Source organism: Scyliorhinus canicula, chromosome 21, assembly GCF_902713615.1.
Source record: "Scyliorhinus canicula chromosome 21, sScyCan1.1, whole genome shotgun sequence".
NCBI classification, from domain to species: Eukaryota; Metazoa; Chordata; class Chondrichthyes; order Carcharhiniformes; family Scyliorhinidae; genus Scyliorhinus; species Scyliorhinus canicula.
The window spans coordinates 43,068,738-43,086,391 of NC_052166.1; the positions used below are offsets into that span (position 1 = coordinate 43,068,738).

General features: G+C 40.1%; 2 protein-coding genes across 7 annotated transcripts in view; both read left to right on the plus strand.

Annotated features, from left to right (window-relative positions):
* Positions 1-17,654, plus strand: part of LOC119955671 (rab GTPase-activating protein 1) — a 223,105-nt gene that overhangs the window by 130,696 nt on the left and 74,755 nt on the right. The window lies entirely within an intron of this gene.
* Positions 3,161-6,878, plus strand: LOC119955672 (probable G-protein coupled receptor 21). The gene has a single exon (XM_038782113.1). The coding sequence runs from the start codon at positions 3,965-3,967 to the stop codon at positions 5,045-5,047; it is 1,083 nt and encodes a 360-aa protein (XP_038638041.1). The 5' UTR covers positions 3,161-3,964; the 3' UTR covers positions 5,048-6,878.

Genomic DNA, 17,654 nt, shown 5'->3' on the forward strand with positions numbered 1-17,654 from the left:
ACTCCAGACTGGACAACCATAGTGTCCTAAAAAGTAAGGTTAAGGGGGAGTTGTTGGGTTACGGGTATAGGGTGGATACGTGAGTTTGAGTGGGGTGATCATTGCTCGGCACAACATCGAGGGCCGAAGGGCCTGTTCTGTGCTGTACTGTTCAAATCAAAGGCGCTATGGACCATCAGCAACAGCAAATTGTACTCGATCACAATCTGTAACCTCTTTGTCCAGCCTATGCCCCCACTCTACCATTGCCATCAATCCAGGGGATCAACCCTGGTTCAATGAAGAGTGCAGGGCGCAGGTAAGGAGCAGGACCAGGCATACCTAAAAAATGAGTTGTCAACCCGACGAAGCACGACAAAGGACAACTTGTATGCCAAACAGCAAGTGGTCAGAGCTATGCGATTACATAACCAATGGATCAGATCTAAGCTCAGCAATCCTGCCACATCCAGCGGTGAATGCTGGTGGACAATTAAACAACTCGCTGGAGGAGACTCCAAAAATATCACCATCCTCAATGATGGGAAGCCCAGCACATCAGTGCAAAAGATGAGTCTGAAGCATTTGCAACAATCTTCAACCAGAAGTACTGAGTGAATGATCCATCTCTGCTTCTTCTAGAGGTCTCCAGCATGGATGTCACTCTTCAACCAATTCGATTAAATCCACGTGAAATCAATAAATGGTTGAAGGCACTGGATACTGCAAAGGCTATGGGCCCTGACAATTTTCCCGCAATAGTACTGAAGGTGTATGGGCCTCGAGCTAAGTTGTTACAGTACAACTACAACACATTCCACAGCAATGTGGAAAATTGCTCCGGTATCTCTTGTACATAAAAAGCAGGACAAAACCAACCCCCAAGTTACCATCCCAGCAATCTACTCTTGATCATCAGTAAAGTGATGGAAGGGGACTCAACAGTACGATCAAGTGGCTCCAATAATGTACTCAGTTTGGGTTCTGCCAGGGTCACTCAGCTGCTGACCTCATCGCAGCCTTGGTTCAAACATGGACAAACGAGCTGAACTCCAGAGGTGAGAGTGACTGCCACTGGCTTCAAGGACACATTGACCGAATCAAGAGGCCTCAGCAAAACTGGAGTCAATGAAAATCAGGGGGCATTCACTCTGCTGGTTGCAGTCATACCTAGCACGAAGGAAGATGGGGGTGGGTCTTGGTGGTCAGTCTTCTCAGCTCCAGGACATCACTGCAGAAGGCCCTCAGTTTAGTGTCCACGGCCCAACCATCTTCAGCTGCTTCATCAATAACCTTTCTTCCATCATAAGGTCAGAAGTGGGGATGTTCGTTGACTCCTCAGATACTGAAGCAGTCTATGTCCAAATGCATCAAGACCTGGACATAATCCAGGCTTGGGCTGGCAAAGTGACAAGTAACATTAGTACCACACAAGTGCCAGGCAATCTCCAACAGGAGAGACTCTAATCATAGCCCCTTGACCATCACTAAATCCCCCATCTCAACATCCTGGGGGATTACCATTGACCAGGAATTCAACTGGGTCACTGTCTGTGTGGAGTCTGCACGTCCTCCCCCTGTGTGCGTGGGTTTCCTCCGGGTGCTCCGGTTTCCTCCCACAGTCCAAAGATGTGCGGGTTAGGTGGATTGGCCATGCTAAATTGCCCGTAGTGTCCTAATAAAAGTAAGGTTAAGGGGGGGTTGTTGGGTTACGGGTATAGGGTGGATACGTGGGTTTGAGTAGGGTGATCATGGCTCGGCACAACATTGAGGGCCGAAGGGCCTGTTCTGTGCTGTACTGTTCTAAAACTGGACTAGCCATATTAATAATGTGGCTACAAAAGCAGGTCAGTGGCTAGGGGTAGCTCGCCTGATCACTCTTTAAAGCAGGGGTGGGCAAACTTTTCCGTGTAAGGGCCACATTCAGAAATTCACAATTTTAAAGGGCCGCATAGTATATTAATTAATAGTCCCGGTTGTAACCAATTAGCGTGCGGCATATACCTCAGCGCTTCCCCCTGCGGCATCCTGCCTTTAGCCCTCTTTTTCTCTACTTTTCAAAAATGGCGCTTCACCCGGTTATGATTCTGGGCGCCTCATATAGAACATAGAACAGTACAGCACAGAACAGGCCCTTCGGCCCTCGATGTTGTGCCGAGCAATGATCACCCTACTCAAGTCAACGTATCCACCCTATACCAGTAACCCAACAGCGCAGCCTAATTGATTGGCAAACAAACATTCACTCCCACCACTGATGTACAGTAGCAGACCTCTACAAGATGCACTGTAGAAACTCATCAAGTCTCCTAAGACGGCACCATGGAAACCCATGACGACTGCCATCTAAAAGGACAAGGGCAACAGACATGGGAAAACCACCAACTGAAAGTTGCCCTCCAAGCCAATCGCCATTCCTTCTCTATTGCTGGGTCAGAATACTGGAACTCTCTCCCTAACAGCACTGTGGGTGTACCTACACCACATGGTTTGAAGCAGTTCAAGGTAGGAGCTCATTATCACCTTCTGAAGTGCAATTAGGTATGGGTAATGAATGCTGGCCAAGCCAGCAACACCCACACCCCATGAATTAATAAAATTAGTCCTGTGCTTTTTCTCTTGCACCATAGAAAAAAAGTTGCCAATTGTGTTTTGTTGAGTTTCATTAGCCATTGGTAATTTTGTAGCATTTTATTGCTAGGTTAATATAATTTGGTCAAAAATATAGTTCATATTTTACTATTTGTCTGGGTGCATGAGGACATTTGATATATGCTTGAGAAAATTGTTTTGATTAATTACTAATTATCAATAACAAAGTTTAGTTTTATCCTTCGAACAGCTGTATTTACTATAAAGTGGAAATGGATGAAAAGCCATCAAGGGCACGCAACCTCCCAGTTCAGCTAATTCGCCTGGTTCTGTATTTGCATTAATTCACAAGCCAATGCTAAATTCTGATGCTTTGTTATCTCATTGTGATTATAGTCCTGTGTTGTAGCAGGAGTAGTATGTGACCAGTGATGCTGATTGTATATGAAGCATGTAATATGAATTAGGAGCATTGTTAATTCACAGGAGGCACTCGAGTGTGCTGAGGTTTAAAAAAAACTTGGGTCTGGTTATGTGTTGGAATTTCAGTGATCTGTTCCGTAGCTCCTCCTCAGCGAGCAGTCTCCCAAAAGGGTCAAAGTGTACTTGGCAACTGCTGCTGTCAAATGATAGATTGGTAGGGTTCTAATGTATTAGATTCTCTCATACGGGAGGTGATGGATAGAGCTCCTTGTGAGGCGACTGCAGTCTTGAACGTGAGAGCAAAGATTCTGTACTGCTGCATTCGCCTTCTGGTGTAGTTACAGACATATTTCCTTTGGCAGAGAATTGTGCGGGAGGGAGGAGTGATGCCTGGAGGGGCCGTTTGAATTCTGCGGCAAATTGGACTGTGATTCTGGAGTATCATCATATTGCAGTAACTGTCTGAGGCTCCGGTCAGGAATCTTCTGTGATTTGAAACATCACTGAGGGAAGCTGAGAGAGTTTTTTTAAATCAATCTGCCTTTAGCAGATAATGTTGTACAGTATACAGAGTACTGATATTTTGTGAGGGCTAAAATTAGCTTCATTTCCACAAAAGGTTTTTTTTGTTTTCTCTGCCACAGTCTTGACTGAACCACATGTGGCGAAGCACTGGAGATTGATGAAGCAGAAAATATATGTATATATTTACTTTCAACAGAAGAAAGACAGGTGTCATGTCCCCCTCTTTTGTCCTCGGGTCTCTGGTACAGCCTATTCATGCCGGCATCCGCCTTTATTTCTTAAGATGAAAGCATGGCAACTGCTGGGAATAGCTTTGTCCTCTTATGGTATGTTGAGGGTGGTGACTGCTGGATTATAGAAAAATTGCAATGCAGACAATACTGAGCAGAGTCTGAGAATAAGTGAGGCAGAAGACCGAGACACTGCGATAGCAACCAAGCCAACAATGACATCTGTTTGGAGTGTGCAAAACCGAAGTATGAACTCTTCCTGGGAAGGAAACAATGCTAGCCGACCATTCTGTCTTTTGGGATTCAGTTACTACGAAACAGTTAACATTTGTCTCCTGGAAGTAATCATCATTGTTTTTCTCACTGTGTTAATAATTTCAGGTAACCTTATTGTTATATTGGTATTTCATTGTGCACCTCTTTTGAATCATCATACTACAAGTTATTTCATTCAGACCATGGCATACGCTGATCTTTTTGTTGGAATCAGTTGCTTGGTTCCTTCTTTGTCCCTTCTGCACTATCCGACAGGTTCTCACGAATCTTTAACGTGCAAATTCTTTGGATATATTGTGTCCGTCTTGAAAAGCATCTCGATGACCTCTCTGGCCTGCATCAGCGTCGATCGATACATTGCAATTACCAAACCACTGTCTTACAGTCAGCTGGTCACACCATGGAGGTTGCGTGTTTGCATTATAATAATCTGGCTGTACTCTTGCATTGTATTCCTGCCTTGTTTTTTTGGCTGGGGGAAGCCAGGCTATCATGGAGACATTTTTGAATGGTGTGCTAATTCCTGGGAAACAAACGTTTACTTTGCAGGATTTATTGTGGTTTTACTGTATGCTCCTGCTGCTTTTGTAGTCTGTTTTACCTATTTCAACATATTCAGAATATGCCAACACCACACTAAGGAAATCAGTGAAAGACGTGCTCGGTTTAATACACCCGAAGAAGCATCAACAGAACATCCACCTAATTCTGAGAAACGTTATGCTATGGTTCTGTTTCGAATCACCAGCGTATTTTACATCCTTTGGCTTCCATACATCATTTATTTCCTTCTTGAAAGCTCTCACATTTATGATAGTCCGGAAATATCCTTTCTGACCACCTGGCTTGCCATTAGCAATAGCTTCTGTAACTGTGTTATTTACAGCCTCTCCAACAGCGCCTTTCGTAAGGGCCTCAAACGTCTCTCAGGTGCTGCCTGTGCTTCGTGTATTTGGTATGTGGAAAGCAAAAACCCTTCAATACCTGGAAGTAAAAGATCTTCCAATGGCTGCAATACTTGAAAAGTATAAGACGTGACATTCTGTGGCCTACTCATTCCATCACATCAGCCCCAATATGATTTTAATTTATTGAAGTGGGCTTAAGTTTTGTTCAAGAGTAATATACTATTGAGTAAACCTTAAGGGCGATATGAGTTAATATTGCAATCGAATGCATGTCTTTTACAAGACAGTTAATTTAAAAATATATATTTTTTTATCCTGCGTTTAGACAAATTCCCTTTTCAACTGTTTATAATTATGAACTGTGTTTACAATTCTTTCCAGAGAATTGAAATATTTATGGGCCAAATGTTTTCATTTCTTATTGTACTGTTCACTGAATTTTAAAAGGTACTTGTTTCATTGGCAACAGAAGTATTGTACATTCTGATTTGTAATCAACTGCGAATACAGCAACCATGTAAAACCATGAATAAACATCTTAAGCCTAGAGGCAGACCCTACTAATGCAGGCTCCGAACGTGCATACAAGAAGAGCTGTATTGAACATGGGTAGCACAAAAACATCGTTAAATAACACTATGCTAAAGTACCAAGGAACTAAAATGTATGGTGAGCCATAGCTTTTCAGTTTCCTATTTGATAATTCCATTAATTAATTACTGCATGTCTTAAGTGGGTCAAAGCCTAAGCTATTTATTTAAAGAGTTTGACCCCTGTGTTTATGTTAGATGAAATGTGTATAGCGAAGGATTAGGTTTTCCAAGTCATGAACTTTTGAGAGAAATGACTTGAGGCTATAGCCAATTGTTTTTCAATTGTTATGGGAAACTTTTACTTTGATGTTAATGAAAGAAAAAGTTCCGAGGACTTTGTTTTTCCAGAGATTTTGAGAAAAATGGAAACACTAGTTTAGACTTAAAAGGTAGAAAACTATGGGGAATAAATTGATTTGCATGGCATTGCTAAGAGACCTGCATCGATTTTCCCCCTCCAGGGATAGGCAGCTTGGAGGGCTAGTACCTGCACACCCCACATGACATTCTCCAGTTATATCAACGATGAGTGCTGCACTGACCATGCAGGTAGAGGGCCACACACTGCCTACCCCAGGGAATCAATGTAAAAGTATATGTAGTAGAATCATTCTCCCTAAATATTTGAAAGGGAAAAGTAAAATTTAATGTATTTTTAATATAAATATTTCTTGGCATAAATAATGGATTAATCCTGTTGAAAATAATGATGCAATTAAAGATTTAAGTTTGTATAATGCCGCTGTAACTGATTCATTGGTGACGCTTTAGACGGACACAAAAAAAAGAGTAAATTGATTATAAAAAACGTTCCAGCCATATTTGTAGACAACTCTTGTGTGCTGTATAACAAAAGCATTTTTATATTCATATGCATATCCCACAAAAATGATTTAAGTACATAGAGAATTCACCTAGTCTCAGTGTTTGACAAAACAATTTGAACTGCTGAGATGCCATGCCCTATTGTAGCTTATACTAAAGTAACAATTGCCACAATGAAATAGCTGCTGCTGCTACTTTGAAAATTTCCATCAGCCTTGCCTGCACCACTGAGCTTTGCGAAATGGTGGCCATGTCTCCTTCAAAATGGCTGTATTTTCAGTCTGTTCATATCAGAATTGTAAGTAAAATTTCGTTTTTCTGACAATCAGCCTGCTACTCTAGTTTGTACTAATTGTTTATTGACATTACTGTGCTAGATGGACCTATCTAATTATCAACCCAGTACGCAGTAAAGAAAATTTAAACTGGACCAATATAAAAATTGATGCTTTCAGAGCATGGATATGTAATAAAGTCAGACCCCTGCATTGTTGCCTCCTAGTGTTTTATTGTTTGTTTTGAAGTAGAATATATTATAAAGTTATTATTTAAAAAAATATAGATACAAGGGCTATGAAATTTCCCCAAACTTTATCTTGACTATTTACTTGCTATGCATCATTGAGAAGTTATTTCAAGTTGCCTTGGATGCTTTCTCATCTTGGACTGTGATATTAGCAATATTACTCTCTCCTGACATTTGCGATGAGTGGTTTTATTTGACTGGTCCATATATCCCTACCTATTTAGTACAGACAGGTGAAATAGTTAGCCGTATATGTTCAAAATCATGAGTGGCCTTGATAGATAGACATGGAGAAGCTGGCAGAAGGGTCACAAACCTGAGGACACGGATTTATGGTGAAAGGCAAAATATAATCAGTAGCGACACAAGGAAACATTATCGTGAGGGTTTGGTTAGAACCTGGAAAGCACTTCCTGGGAGTGTAATCATGGCAGATTTAACTGAGGCTTTCAAAAGGGAATTGGATAATTATCTGAAGAGAAAATAAATTGTCAGGCTACATGTGTGCGAGAAGCTGAGTTGCTTTTGCAGAACGCTGCAAAAAAAGGCTGAATGGCCTCTTCCTGCGATGCATCTATTCCATGTTAGGAAAAATGCATTATGGTTCCCAAACCGAATCTATATGGATGCAGTGATGTGTGAGGAAGAGGGAGAGAGAACAGCTCAGGTATTAATGTGTTGTTATAAGTTTATTGAATAGGGTGAATCTAACACGAAACTGCATTTAAACGTGGGTAGCTACTGGGATTTTAAAACACAACCTTTTATCATAAAAACGCTCATCTTAAAAAGTGAGACTATTTTGAATGGGAGCTGGGATAATAGGTAGAGACTTGTCATTTTATCTGTTCCTGCTAAACTGAAATGATAGGGAAAGTGAGAAGACCATGCGTAGGAGTATGGAGATGCGAACGAGCTGAAGGAAAGTAGGATACTTAAAATCCAACTCTCAGTCAGAGCCAAGGTAAGTGAATGAGGAGATATTAACCTGAGGATCTGAGCTGCCAACATTGTAAATAATTTGCGAGCGAGCTGAAGGAAGGTAGGATACTTAAAATCCAACTCTTAGTCAGAGCCAAGGTAAGTGAATGAGGAGATATTAACCTGAGGATCTGAGCTGCCAACATTGTAAATAATTAGGCAAAGTCCACAAAGGACCATGGACACCCCTCTCCATTAGAGACAATTGGTTATGTACAATTTGAGGAGTATCTCTCTGCAAGCGTGGGGCAGGCTTCTATGATTACCACAGCTGGTACAGAGATTGAACCTGTGCTGTTGCCGTTCTTCTGCCTCATTCTAACCATTGAGCCAACCGACTCCCTGCACAGAGAGTAAATAAATTATTCATGCAATTAAATTCACAATTGACGTTACTTTTTAAACTTGGGTGTTTTCATTTGTTGATAGTAAGCTTCCTGGATGCCTGTTGCGCTTGCCAGTCAACCCAGACCCATTCTCTCAGCTGATGATCTGCAAACAGAGAGCAGCTAGAGAGACTAATCAACGTAGAACTTGGAACACCGGAAACCATTCAGCCCACACCACCAGTACCGGTGCTGACTCTTCAAATGGACTTGCCTGTTCTAATATAGAAGCAAAATGCTGTGGATGCTGGAAATGGGAAATAAAAACACAAAATGTTGGAAAGACGCAGCAGATCTGGCAGCATCCTGAAGAGAGAAACAGAGTTAATGTCTCCGGTCCTTGTGACTTCTTCAGAGTCATTTGGATCAAAAAGTTATCCACAAATCCACAGATGCTGCCAGACCTGCTGAATGTTGCCAGCATTTTCTGTTTTCACTGTCTGTTCTAATGTTATCCTACCCTTTTCTCCTGTACGTTTTAATATTCCTCCTGTAAATGATATTCTAATCTGCCTCAGCCACATATTTTATAGTATTGTGTTCTAAAAGATTTATTTTAAAACCTTTCCCTTCATTCTTCCAGTAATAATCCTGAGTCAAAGCCTCCTTACTGATTCTCCAGCTAGTAGAAAACAGCCTTTCACAATTTTCTGTCCAAAATGTTTAAAGCTTTTGAAAACATATTCACGCCTCACTGTTCTTCGATCCATGGGGGCAGAGGCGAAGTTATTTTTCAAGTCTTTCTTTTTAATGTTATGGTTCCAGTATTGGGAGTAAAAAGGAATAAATCACAAACCTCATCTTAAAAATGTTTGGCTTTTGAAATGTTTAACATTTGCATGAATTGCTTCTTTTAATGTTGTAAATCAGAATTTGAGTGAAAGCAAGGAACATGCCTTATGAGATGGAAATTGCATCTTGGTAGCATGTTAGCACAGTGGTTAGCACAGTTGCTTCACAGCTCCAGGTCCCAGGATTGACTCCCGGCTTGGGTCACTGTCTGTGCGGAGTCTGCACGTTCTCCCCGTGTGTGCTTGGATTTCCTCCGGGTGCTCCAGTTTCCTCCCACAGTCCAAAGATGTGCGGGTTAGGTGGATTGGCTATGCTAAATTGCCCTTAATGTCCAAAAAATAAAGGTTAGTTGGGGTTACAGGGATACGGTGAAGGTTTGGGGATAGGGTGGAGATGTGGGTTTAGGTAGGGTGCTGTTTCCAAGGGCCAGTGCGGACACGATGGGCCGAATGACCACCTCCTGCACCAAACAAAAACAATTTTCCTTTTATTGCAATAGAAATAGATTTCTGTAGTAATTGCCACCTTTGTTGCCATTCTTATTGAAGTAGATTTATTTTATTTTGTACCAAAAATGGAGTTTTCTATCTAATTTTGCACAGCTGGTTAACTTAAATATTGTTTTTCTGATCCATCAAACCCTCAAGCTACTGCATAAAATTATACTTTGCCGGGGATACCCAGTGGCAGAATTCTGATCTGGATAGAATTTCCTTAATTGGTACAAGCATTTTTAATGTTTGCCACCTTTTTATTTAGCACAGTACCACCTTATTTTCTGTGCCATCAGGGACTCCTGTGTAACATTTTGTAATAACTTCCTGATCAACAGAACTTTAAAAATGTTTCAGAAATGTTCACAAAATTCAGCATCAACGCTGACTTTCCATGGAAATTACTGGATGACTATCAGGTAAATTTTATAGAGACTAACTTTTATAAAATGAAAATCTTTGACCAGTTTCGTCATTAAGAATTGGAACAACTGTCCAAGGAGTATATTTAAATCCTCTCGTTAGTACCTCTGATATTCCAATAAAATACTCTCTTCTCTCTCTCTCTTTCTCGCATGCTATCTCTCACACACATGATCACGCCCATATCCATACAGACACTTTAACAGAAGCTACAATTCCCAGTTTTCAACGTCAAGGTGAAATTTTCAACTCTGGAACTGACAGAACTTTATTCCGTGCCCTAACGAAAAAGGACAGCCTGGACAGCTGAAGCATTTTTGTAGATGCTTCTAACATTAAATGACCAATTTATACGGATCAACTTTGAGTACCACTTCTGCGCACCCCCCCCACCAGAATTTTGTGTGTTTGTTAGAAGTAATATATTAAGCTGCATGGAGCAAAATGGTAGCTGAAAGCAGTTTGAGCAATTTGGTTTGTTTTGTGCTAGCGGCTGAGTTTGGAAAATAAGTGATTTGGGTTGTTTTGGTATATTTTGATCATTGATTTGTGAAGTACAATATACACATGGATTAATAATCTCAATTGAAATCTTGAAATATTCTGTTCCTATACCAGAAAATTAAGTTTTACACAAGATAATTTATATGCTATATTATTCATTTCCGAGTATTTTCTATGGTTGTGTGTAATATAGTGGCAAATATTAATGTTGAATTCCATTTTGACCTGCAGGACTTGGGATACATTGAGAAATAGAACTAGCCACACAGTCTATTCTTGTCCCAACCCAATTGCAATAATCGAGCGTATGCTGAATATTTTGGCTTGTTTGGATACTCCGTTTTGTAAAATAAATACACTATTTTGTATATGTCCTGAAATTACATTAATGGGTCGTGATTTTCAAATATTCTCAAATTTAGAAAAAAAGTATTGTGTAAATGTCGGCATAGAAGCATTTCCCTGCAGCACAAGAAAACTAATTGCATTTTGATCTAATGTTGAGCTGGATAGGAAGTGGTGACTGTTTTATTTCATTCCAAGCTCTAGTGACTTTTACAAAAATGAATATTGGGAAGACAATTAAAAAGCTGGGGTCAAATACTATGAGGACTTTGCTACTCTTCGCCACAAAGTATATTTCAATCTCTGAGCATGTGTAATATAAATCTTTAAAATGTGACCTGTAAGTATTTATTATGTAGAAGGATAACCTGTGGTTCTTTTCAGTGATAACTAGGCAACAAAATAGTTTGAATTATAGAATCACTACAGTGCAGAAGGAGGCCATTAAACCCATCGAGTCTGCACTGACCCTCTGAAAGAATACCCTACCTAGTCCATGCCCCCACCCTATCCCCGTAACCCTACCTAACCTTTATGGACACTAGCATGGTCAATCCGCCTAACCTGCACATTTTTGGACTTTAAATGCATTTTACTCTTTTCAAAAATCCCTTGAGACAATACTAATTTGATCGCAGGAAAGCCTAAGTATGCCAAAAGTAAAATCTTGAGAGTTGAAAATGCTGCAAACATTACCTTTGTACTTGCTTTTCTCTTCATGTTGATTTTTTTGTTATCGCCCCAGAACCTGTAGCAAGATGATACCTGTTCCACTTGAAATTGTGTGACAACAGCTAACAGTATCAACAATGCAATCAAACTTCATTGTTGGCAAAATAGCATCTTATAATTTTTATTGGACAATAGTTTTTTCAATGATGTAAGAGCAGGCAACAGGAGCTGTTCATAAACCATCATCAATGTTGTAAAGTAACTTATTACTACAATAATAATTCACTTTTTGCAGTTATGTTGGTTCAGCAAAGGAATAGCAGCCATACATTGCTACTGTGCATTTTTAATTCATAAATTTCATAAATTTTGATAAACAAAGGACTCAAAATAATACAACAGTTAGGTGACTGAGGTTTGGTGATGCAAAAAATGAAATGAGCCCTGTGACGCTAACGTTATTCGGATAGTTTGTTCACTCACTGTTCTAACCTTGATCAATTTTGCAATCAAAATTGTATTTGAGGGTTGTGCATTTGATCATCCTTTTGTATCTAATATTGCTTTGGAGCACTTAATTCAGCCATTTTCTAAAAAGCTCTGTTAGCATGCTTAATTTACTATATCATTGCTGGTTAATTTAAATACTGATACATGCCATATCAGATGTAGGTACATGCTGATGCTGCAGTTATCCTGTAGTTGCTAATGGTTCCTACTTCAAAAGCAAAGGTCTGCCAATTGGAAAATTGACGTATTTAGTGCCACAAGAGAGATTATTGGAAAGTTAACATGTTTGAACATCAGCTTGAAAGCAGCTGGGAAAGCATGTGTGCGCTTTTTTGATTTTAGAATTAAAGATTAACCCGATGAGTTTCTCCTGGTTGAGTTATACTGATGGTGTTCTAGTGCCAAATCTGAAAATCAGTTTGACCATGAGTTGGTTGATCTGTTACAATCTGCAGTTGTTAATAATTGTCATAGGTTAGTGCTGAAATCTGAATTTTATCATCTCTAGTATGGTTTGTACATAAGTATAACAGTAATGGTATAATAGCTTGTAGATTAGGTAACGGTAAAGTCACCCTAGTCCCAGATGACAATAGGCTGCTTGCCCATTTGAGGGGGAGAGCCGACTGGTGGTGATTAACCTGAGGATCACCACACCTCAGGCAAGGAGCAAGGTTGAGGATGTGGGGCCTTCACGAATGACCTCAGCCGCTACGGGAATTGAACCTGTGCTGCTGGCCTCGCATTGCATCACGAACCAGCTGCTTAGCCAAGCGAGCTAAACCGGCTTGTAGATTATCTTACTATGCTAGAATTTATTTTATATTCTGTATATATTTGGGTGAGATCCTCAACCACGATACTACCTGCACCAGTGTGCAATACCAATGTTCTCTCAGCATTTTCTCACTGCCATATTGAATACTTTACAATAGTCTGAATACTTTTGAGATTTTCCAATTTTCATTTTTCTGGTCAAGTTGGTTCTTTTTGGCACTTGCATTTCATTGTGGCCAAAACTGGCGTTGCTGGCTGACCCACTAATTCACAGAACAGTTCATAAAGCAAACAAGCTTTTTAACATGGCATGAAGGCACATTTTCATCATGTGATCTAAAGCATCCATAATAATGGAAGAGGAACAGCTAACTGGTAAGTATATTTTAATTCAAACTTTTAGTTTTTCCCCAATTTGCAATTTATTTTGAAGCCAAACTTTGCATATAGTGTAGCTGTTACAATAGATGTTGTATATTAATATATTCTAAGTCACTGACTAATGGGACCCAAGTTCTCATTTAGGCCGCTTTGTTAAAATGTTCCATTAACAGTAGTAGCAAATGCATGCCAGACACTCGGTCAACATAATCTAGCAATTCGATGCCTGGATTTCTGCGCAACCTGAGGGTGATTGCAGAACAGCTCCGTTATCCGGGTATTTGATTCTTTATTTCCTAATCTTACATGTTGTGTTTCAAAATGGCAACTTGGTCTTGGAACTAATTCCATTCACTTTTCCTGTGGCATTATCATAAAATGGCTTATTGTACAGTGCCCCTGAAGATGTTTGAACGCTGTCATTAGTACTGCAGCTGGACAAATGCTGGCATCACCTTGTGCCTGAGGCTGTCACTAAGTTTTTGCCATTTCTTTCATGCCTGCATTTTGTTAAGTACAACAGAATAATATGCCTTAAAAGGAAACTTGATTGTGAAAGGGCTAAATGCCTTGAAGGGCTGTCACTCACCATTTGTAGAGTTGCACATAAATTACTTCGTCTCTTTAGATTTTGCAATGACCTTTCCCTTGTAGGTTATTTGGGGCCTTTTATGTATTTGCTTATGTAGACTGGATAATCCCGGAACATTGCTGGTCTGAAATTTATAATGGCTTTCTGATCATGATGCTGAAATTGGCACAGATACCTATCCACCTTAGTGTGTTTGAATACCAAATATGTGCGTTCAAAGTAATGGGAACATGTATCAATAGAAAAATTTAGATTTTTACATGCTGTTTCTCGTTGTACGAATATAAAGCTTCTGATTTATGCACTACTGGACCAACATAAAATAGCAACCAAGACAAGTAATATATGGTTACTTCAAAAATGTTCAGTAATTTCGATGCTATATTACATGGATAAATGTTTACATAAAAGGTGTATCTACTGCAGACGTTTTTAAGTGCAAGAATATTAACGACCTATCTGTTTCAGATGGAACATTTTTCAAAAATTTGTAAAGCACTGGTTCTCTAAACTGTTTGAGCCTGTTTTACCGTCTCAAACATATTTTTAGGCTTTGTTCCACTTTAAAAAGAAATAGGCTTTTGAACTCCCCGAGCTGTGGGTTGTTAATATTCACAGATTTAAATTTGTTTTAAATTCCCTTTCTCCTACATTCCCGCTTTGCTCTCTCTCTCCCTCTGTTCCTTACTCTGTTTATCCTCACCTCTTTCTCCTCCCTTTTTCTTCATGACTGTTTGTTTGTTTCTCCTCCACTTCTGTGCTCTTAAACAGCACCACCCCACCCCTGTTCTTTTCAGCATTCGTGCTGCTTCTTGCAACTGCATTGGTTCGAGAGAATTGGGGGAGAAACAGGAAAGAGCAAGAGTGGAGCTCCTCTCTGTGCCCCATCTGGACAGGCTAAGTGTACTACAGTTTGCGAACTGTCGCTAGAAATCTTGTATATTTTGGGATGCTTGAATTACTCCTACCACAGAAATTGCTTTTTGAAAACGCATATTATGAAATAGTTAGTTTGGAGCTAGAGACCCCCCCCCCCCCATACATTTTGGTTTCTGCTGTATCAGTTATACTTTGTGCTGGATTTCTGTATATGATGGTGGTTCTCGGCGACTGTACAGCTTTGCACATTGTGCTGACTGTATCCTGTATATTTTGTATCTGCACAAATGGAAAGTCTGCACGAATAGACTTTGAATGCTGGTTTGTTTCTTCTTGAGCGAAGGAAAAATTAGTAATTGGGAAATGCAGAGCCACTTTATTTCTGAGATAAACATGTATGGAGATGTTGTCCTTAATTACAGATATTTGATATGACAGTAGCAATTGTAAATTGTTAAACTATATTCTGCACTGAAAAGTTAATAAAACTTATCTAAAACGTATTTATTCTCTTTACTTTTGATGAATTTTGCACCCATTGATGTGCATATTACTATTGGACAACGGTACATTAGTACATTATAATCCACAATGTGCCCATTATGACCATTTAAAGTTTGATACGTGATAACAGTATCCCTTCATCCAGTTCTTAAAGGAACAGCATTGATCACTGACCAGCCACATTTCTGTTTTCCACACTAGTATTCATGTTTACTTAACTAAACATAATTTGGACAAAAGTTTGGGTCCTTGCGTACTGTGAGCCCCTAATCAGTAGGAACCATTTTAAGATTATGCAAACCAATTTCACAGAGGACTCTTGTGACTCGAGTAGGCTTATGATTGTGTATAAAGAATGCCAGGTTCTTGGAGACTATTGCCCAGATAGATATTGATTTCAGTCGCATACTACCTGACTTATGATTTTGGACAAGATAGTCTTTGTGCTCAGAGCAAAACTGGCCTGGAAGTTGCAATCTTGGGTACGTCTTAGAAAATAGGAGCAGGAGTAGACTGTTCGGCCTTTAGCGCCTGCTCATTATGATCATAGCTGATTATCCAACTCGGCAACCTGTTTCCGTTCTTTCCCCCCCATATTTATTGGTCCCTTTAGCCCCAAGAGCTATATTTAACTCCTTCTTGGCAACATACAATGTTTTGGCTCCAACTGCTTTGGCTTCAACTGCTTTCTGTGGTACTGAACTTCACATGCTCACCACCTTCTGGGTGAAGACATTTCTCCTCATCTCAATCCTAAATGGTTTACCCCGTATCCTTAGATTGTGGCCCCTGCTTCTTCTAGACTATCTCACCATCGGGAACATCCTTCTTGCATCTACCCTGTCTAGTCCTGTTGGAATTTTATCGGTTTCTACGCGATCCCCCCTTGTTCTTCTAAGCGGCAGTGAATAAAATCATAACCGATTCATTTTACCCTCGTGCGTCATTCCCGTCATCCCAGGAATCAGTCTGGTAAACCTTCCCTGCACTCCCTCTATAGCAAGAACACCTTTCCTCAGATAAGGAGCCCAAAACTGCACACACTATTCCAGGTGTGGTTACACAAAGGCCCTGTATAACTGCAGCAAGACATCACTGCCTCTGTACTTGAATTCTCTCGTTGTGAAGGCTAACGTACCATTTGTCTTTTGTACTGCCTGCTGCACCTGCAAACTTAACTTCAACGACTGGTCTACAAGGACACCCTGTTCTCATTGCACATTCCCCTCTCTAAATCTATGGCCATTCGGATAATCTGTCTTCCTGTTTTTGCTGCCAAAGTGGATAACCTCGCATTTATTCACAATGTTCTGCATCTGCCATGTATTTGCCCACTCACTCAACTTTTTCAAATCACACTGAAGCATCTCTGCATCCTTCTCACAGCTCACCCTCCCACCCAGCTTTGTGTCATTTGCAAACTTGGAGATATTACATTTAGTTTTCCCATCTAAATTGTAAATATATATTGTGAATAGCTGCCCCAATCCCATGCACTTTAATTTTACTTGTGGAACTTTGTCAAAAGTCTTCTGAAAATCCAAGTAAATCACATCTGCTGGCTCCCCCTCGTCAACGTCACTACTTACATCCTCAATGGATTCCATTAGATTTATCAAGAATGGTTTCCCTGTTGTAAATCTATGCTGACTGTCCAATCCTGCCACTGTTTTCAAATGCTCTGCTAATAAATATTTGTAATGGGCTCCAGCATTTTCCCTACCGACGTCATGCTGTCTGGTCTATAAATTCCCTATTTTCTCTCTACCTCCCTTTTTGAATAGTGAGGTTACATTAACTACTCTCCAATCTGTCCAAACTGTTCCAAAGCCTATGGAAGATGGTGGAAGATGACCAGCATGCATCCACTATTTCTAGGGCCACTTCCTTAAGTACTCTGGGATGTAGATTATCAGGCCCCGGACATATATAGGCTTTCAATCCCAACAATTTCCCTGACACCATTTTCCTACTAATACTGATTTTTTTCCGTTCCTCCCTCTCCCTAAACCCTGTGATGTTACTTGCGCCCCCCTTTGTGAAGACGGAACCAAAGTTGTATTTAGTTGGTCAGTCTTTAGTTTGTTATAAATTCCCATGTTTCAAATTTTTTTTTTTTAATTTAGAGTACCCAGTTCATTTTTTCCAATTAAGGGGCAATTTAGCATGGCCAATCCACCTACCCTACACATTTTAGGGTTATGGCAGCAAAACCCATGCAAACAGAGGGAGAATGTGCAAACTGCACACGGACAGTGACCCAGAGCCGGGATCGAACCTTGGACCTGGGCGCCGTGAGGCAGCAGGGCTAACCCACTGCGCCATAATTTTAAGGACCTACATTTGCCTTCACAATCTTTTTCGCTGCACATGTTTAAGAATGATTTTGGACGATGACAACACGTTTAAAGATCTGGTGGTAGTTGTAAAGGACATAGAATTTTAGATTGGACCTTTTTTGATGTGAGCTATAGTCAATCTTAAAAAGAGTAGAACAGGACAATAAGAACCATTGATATTAGTAACCAATAATTGAT